At 43.1% G+C, this 5,992-nt stretch overlaps 1 protein-coding gene across 2 annotated transcripts in view; it reads right to left on the bottom strand.

Moving 5' to 3' along the window:
• Positions 1 to 5,992, bottom strand: part of LOC103360213 (NACHT, LRR and PYD domains-containing protein 3-like) — a 61,156-nt gene that overhangs the window by 47,459 nt on the left and 7,705 nt on the right. The window contains exons 4-8 of one of the 2 annotated variants that reach the window (XM_008285897.1): positions 5,017 to 5,142; positions 4,778 to 4,850; positions 4,487 to 4,703; positions 799 to 2,602; positions 571 to 673 (exon numbers count right to left, since the gene is read on the bottom strand). In XM_008285897.1, coding sequence (XP_008284119.1) covers positions 571 to 673; positions 799 to 2,602; positions 4,487 to 4,703; positions 4,778 to 4,850; positions 5,017 to 5,142 — 2,323 coding nt within the window. The remainder of the gene's footprint in view (positions 1 to 570; positions 674 to 798; positions 2,603 to 4,486; positions 4,704 to 4,777; positions 4,851 to 5,016; positions 5,143 to 5,992) is intronic. The other variant, XM_008285896.1, reaches the window with a different exon arrangement.

Genomic DNA, 5,992 nt, shown 5'->3' with positions numbered 1-5,992 from the left:
ATGCATCAACAGCTGCTTTTATCTGGATCAGTGGCAACGACAGAAGTGCGTGAAACTTAATTATGTCTCACAAACCATGACACAGGAGGAAGAAAAGCACCAACACTGCTGACAAACAGTATTCGGACGCATTGTACGTTAAACATATATTGTATTCACTTTCATATTAAAATCAAACCCTCTAAGAAGTCTCCTGCTGTCTGGGTCCAATCACAGCGGGTAACGGGCGGCACATTCATTGTCGTCCTGTAAAATCAATGATGCCACCCATTGACTGGTGGCTCTTAAAGGACACACAGCTGGGTCCAGGTTCATGTCCAAGTTCTGGTCCAGGTTTACCAGAGGCCGGTATCCCTGTTAGACAGAGAAGAAAAGTCACCTTGTTGTCTTCAGCCACATAAACTGCTGGAAAAATTAGCAGCGATCAGCAACAAACTGTGAACACTAGAACTGTAGCAATGAGCCAATTAATCGATCAGCTGTCAACTATTAACCTCCAACTATTTTGATAACTGAATTCCTGACGTGAGTAATTTTAAAAGAAAAAACACAGTAAAATATTTCTAANAGGTTGTTGTTGCTCAGGTCCAGTTCTGTCAGACTGGAGGACTGAGAGCTGAGAACTGAGGACAGAGCTTCACAGCTTCTCTCTGAGAGGTTACACAAACCCAGCCTGAAGAAAAAAACAAAAGAATATTTATTAATTGGAGAGTCCTTCATTTTTCTCTTCTCTTTCAAAAGATAGTAATATTACCACACAGTATAACAATAAATAAATCCACATAGGTGTGTACTCACAGGGCTTTCTTTGAGGTTTTGACCACCGGCAGCAGCCTCAGAAGAGCCTCCTCTGAAGCAGAGTATTTCTTCAGGTCGAATACATCCAGATTTTCTTCTGATGACAGTAAGATGAAGGCCAGAGCCGACCACTGACCAGGAGACAGTTTATCTGGGGAAAGATTTCCTGATTTCAGGGACTGTTGGATCTCCTCTACTAGAGAACGATCATTCAGCTCATTCAGACAGTGGAACAGATTGATGCTTCTTTCTGCAGACAGATTCTGATTGAGCTTCTTCTTGATATATTTAACTGTTTCCTGATTGGTTTCTGAAGTATTTGCCGTCTCTCTCAGCAGGCCTCGTAATAGCTTCTGATTGGTCTGCAGTGAAAGACCCACAAGGAAGCGGAGGAACAAGTCCAGATGTCCATCTGGACTTTGCAAGGCCTTGTCCACAGCACTCCTGTAGATGTCTGTCTCTGCAGATTCGTCTTCTCTTGTTTCAGACTTCCAGAGTAGTGTTTGTTCTTCTTCCAGCAGATCAACACCAGAGTTGATGAAGGTCAGATGGACATGAAAAGCAGCCAGAAACTCCTGAACGCTTAGATGGATGAAGCAGAACACCTTGTCCTGGTACAGTCCTCTCTCTTCTTTAAAGATCTGTGTGAACACTCCTGAGTATGTTGAGGCTGCTCTCACATCGATGCCACACTCTGTCAGGTCGGACTCGTAGAAGATCAGGTTTCCTTTCTGCAGCTGCTCAAAAGCCAGTTTTCCCAGAGACACAATTATTTTCCTGCTCTCTGGACTCCAGTGTGGATCTGTCTCAGCTCCTCCATCATACTTGACCTTCTTCAGTTTGGTCTGAACCACCAGAAAGTGGATGTACATCTCAGTCAGGGTGCTGGGCAGCTCTCCTCCCTCTACGGTTTTCAACATGTCTTCCAGAACTGTAGCAGTGATCCAGCAGAACACTGGGATGTGGCACATGATGTGGAGGCTTCGGGAAGTCTCGATGTGGGAGATGATGTTGCTGGCCTGCTGCTCGTCTCTGAATCTTTTCCCAAAGTACTCTTCCTTCTGTGGATCGGTGAACCCCCTGACCTCCGTCATCATGTCAACAAATCTAGAAGGGATCTGATTGGCTGCTGCAGGTCGTGTGGTTATCCAGAGGCGAGCAGAGGGAAGCAGCTTCCCCCTCATCAGGTTTGTCAGCAGCACATCTACTGAGGTGGACTCTGTCACATCAGTCAGGATCTCATTGTTGTGGAAGTCCAGAGGAAGGCGACACTCATCCAGACCGTCAAAGATGAACACAACCTGGAAGTCTTCAAACCTGCAGATTCCTGCTGCTTTGGTTTCACTGAAGAAGTGATGAACAAGTTCCACCAAACTGAACTTTCTCTCTTTCAGCACATTCAGCTCTCTGAAAGTGAATGGAAACATGAAGTGGATGTCCTGGTTGGTTCTGTCTTCAGCCCAGTCCAGAGTGAACTTCTGTGTTAACACTGTTTTCCCGATGCCAGCCACTCCCTTTGTCATCACGCTTCTGATTGGTCGATCTTTTCCTGCTGCACCTTTAAAGATGTCTTCTGGTTTGATGGTTGTTTCTGCTCTGTTTGGTTTCCTGGATGCTGCTTCAATCTGTCTGACCTCATGTTCTTCGTTGACCTCTGCAGTCCCTCCCTCTGTGATGTGCAGCTCTGTGTAGATCTCACTGAGGAGGGTTGGGTTTCCTGCTTTAGCGATGCCTTCAAACACATGCTGGAACTTTTTCTTCAGAGTAGATTTAAGTTCACGTTGACAATTGCCAGCACGAGTTCCTAAATGAAGACAAGATGAAATAGTTTTATCAAATATAACAATTCAACTTTCTTAAAAAAAACAATAAAGTTTAATTTCATAACTATAAGACCACACCCATGAGATGTACACAACTGTTTATTGATCATGAACAAGAGAATGGTGGTTAATGTAAAAATAAGAACGGACATAGTAATCAGATGCATTGTGTGGAAGGTTTGTTAAAGATTTACTTAGACGATCTCGTACTCCACAGCCTAAAGCAGACATGGCTCCTCCAGTATAGACTGAACAAGTATGGAGAAGTTTAGTGGACCATATCTGTTTCTAGGCTGGTCACTGCACTGCCTGATCTTGAGTATGGTCCTGACTTAACTGACACTCTACCTGTATCCAAGTCTGTTTCTGGGCTGGCTGAATCCTATCTTGTTCCCAGGTTTGTTCTTGAACCGGCCAGCCCACACCAGGCCCATTCTTCTTCCATGGACTTTCAATGCCAAGCTCAGGCATATTCCACAGTTGACCAATGCCAAAGCCAGGCCTCTTTCAAGGACTTTCAACGGCAAACCCACACCTCTTCCACGGTCGATGGACAACAATCCCAGGCCTCTTACCATGACTGATCAATGCCAAACCCAGGCCTCTTCCACAGACTTACAACGCCAAACCCAGGTCTCTTTGACAGCTGACCAGCACCAGATCCAGGCCTCTTACCAAAACTAATCAACTGAACGTTGACCTGAGGCTTCTTCTACTGACTTACGGTGCCAAACCCAGACCTCGTCCAGTGTTGGTCAACGCCAAGCCAAGGCTTCTTAAACGTTTTTTTGACATCAATTCCAGGATCTGGCAATGCCAAGCCCAGGTCTCTTCCACAGTCCACTGACAATGAGTCCGGGGCTCTTCCACAGGTGAGTGAGGCCAAACCCAGGCTTCTTTCGCTGACTTTTGACATTAAGTCCAGGCTTTTTTCATGGTTGATCTATGCCACAAACAGGCCTCATCAACAGCCAACTGACGCAACCTCACACCTCTTCCATGGTTGACTTACACAAGCCGAGGCTTCTTCCATGGACTTTTGATGCCAAGCCCAGGTTTCTTCCATGGACTTAGGACACTAAGCCCTTCCATGCACGTAAGACACCAAACTCAAGCTTCTTCCACTCTCACTCGATGGCAAGCCCAGGACTCTTCCATTTTTGTTTCAAGCTAAACCCAGGCCTTTCCTGGCTCAATCAATGCCAAGCCCAGAACTCTTCCACAGCTGATCAATGCCTACCTCAGACTTCTGCCTTGAAATTTGGACGTCAAGTCTAGGTTTCTTCTGTCAATCTACGCCAAGCCTAGTCCCCTCATGACAAACCCATCATACTAGGTTCAAGAAGGTTCGAACCAAGATGGCTCCTCTCCACACAGGTGTGGAATGACACACTAAAAACACAAGGTGTTCGGGCCTACAACTCCGTTACCCTATTAGAATAGGCTTTTAATCCACTTCTGTAAAAGTCGCTGTATAAATAGTCTCTAAATGGCTTGAATGTCTTCATCATATATGCATGTTGGACTTTCAGCTAGGGATGTTAATGATTAACAGGAAAAACATGTCTCAGCTCTGTCTGCACAGGCCACTGCAGAACTCAGCTGTTTATCCAATATTTCCAGTCATTGACATTGTATGTCTGCTACTTGCATCTATTTCATTATGTTCTGGAGAAGTCTAACTCTTCTCACAGTCACTTGTTTTTACTTCTCCCAACAATGTGTGCGTATTTTTCCTTTAATTAGCCCAACTATCAGCAACATAATCGGGTTGCAGTAGCCTCTGGTGGTGTAATTGTGCAGATGAGGTAATTACTGAGATCATTTTATTTCCCCGCCCTGAATCTTTACAGAAATCATCTTACTGCTCTGCAGAAAGTCGGCCACGTTCTCCTGCTTCCTCCTCCTCAGGAAGTGCAGGGTGATTGTCAGAAATGCCTCTCTGCTGATCCTCTGCTCTTCATCTTCACCCTCCTCATCCTCCCTCTGGCTCTCCGAGCTTTGTGGGTAATCCGGACTCAGAACCTTCTGCATCTTCTTCAGCTCGTCCTTCACAAAAGTTCCGATGTCGTTCTCCAGCAGCTGGAACGAAGAAACACATGAATGAGACGACTGAACAGAACAGATTGAAAAGCGGTTGTTGTACATGTACACACCATAAAGATGGAGTTCAGGTGATGCTGCTGGTCAGGCTGAACACTGGGAACCTCTGAGCTCTCCTCATCGAGTCTGTGGACAAAACAAGAACAGTTAGCTCACAGCGCAACACAAGCTAAAGCTCCACAAACAGATCGTGGCTGTAATCAGATGACTTTATGTGCTGGTAAACTGTTCAACACTGTAGATCTAATCTAATGCTAGAAAATAGGGTGAGACACATGTAGATGCAGCTTACGTCTCTGCAGCAGAAGACTGTCCATCTTTAAACTCGATGATTATATTCTTGGAGTTGTTGCTTTTAAGGGACACACAGCTGGGTTCAGGTTCAGGTTCAGGTTCAGGTTCAGGTTTAAGTTTATTGCTGTGAATAATGATGAAGCAGAGATGTGAGTTTTTGCTTTTTTTTCTACATACAAAACAACCCCGTGCAATATTATGTACATTATCCACAATCTGAACGTCCACACATGTGAGAATCTATAAAATATCAGATGTACTCGTGTATATATCTTTTTATAAACAGTAATTTACTCGTTTACAATGTGAGTGTGAAAATTACATGGTTTTTCTGTATTTAAATGAGCTAAAAATATCACAGTTTTACAGAGATTTGCTGCGTCTCAGAGTTTTTTCTACAGTTTTTGAATTTTAAATCAATCCACACTGGAAAAAATGCCCTTCTCAAAACAAGAAAAAAAAACTTACTTCAAGGTACTTTTACCTTGAAATAAGTGAAAAAATCTGCCAATAGATCAAGTGAAAATTAGCTTGGTAAGATTTCTTAAAATAAGACGTGATATTTAGAATATTGAGATCTTGAAATTAGCAGGTAAAACTTATTTTAAGCTATATTTTACCAGTATTTTCAAGCTTGGTGTCTTGGAATAAGCCACAAATGCTAAAAAAAATAGTATTTTTTCACTCAAAACTAGATTTTTGCTTTAATAACTTTCATCTCAACTTCTCTATTTGAGATATATTCAACTTATTTTGAGTTGTATTATGCGGCACTTCTCTAGATTTAAGACTGTCTTGTACTTGAAACAAGATTACAAGGATTAATTTAAGCAATTTGAGATATAATGCCTTTTTACACTTAGCTGGAAATCCTTATATTTAGTCCTGTTATGACAGCATTTAGAGGTGTTGTGTTTTAGGATAAGCCAGCTATACCTAAAAGTAGGTGTTTTTAACTCAAAAGTAGATATTTG

This window comes from Stegastes partitus, unplaced genomic scaffold, assembly GCF_000690725.1.
Source record: "Stegastes partitus isolate 25-593 unplaced genomic scaffold, Stegastes_partitus-1.0.2 Scaffold421, whole genome shotgun sequence".
Lineage (NCBI taxonomy): Eukaryota > Metazoa > Chordata > Actinopteri > Pomacentridae > Stegastes > Stegastes partitus.
The sequence above is the reverse complement of the archived record's forward strand: the minus strand, read 5'-3'. Positions and strand labels throughout refer to the sequence as shown.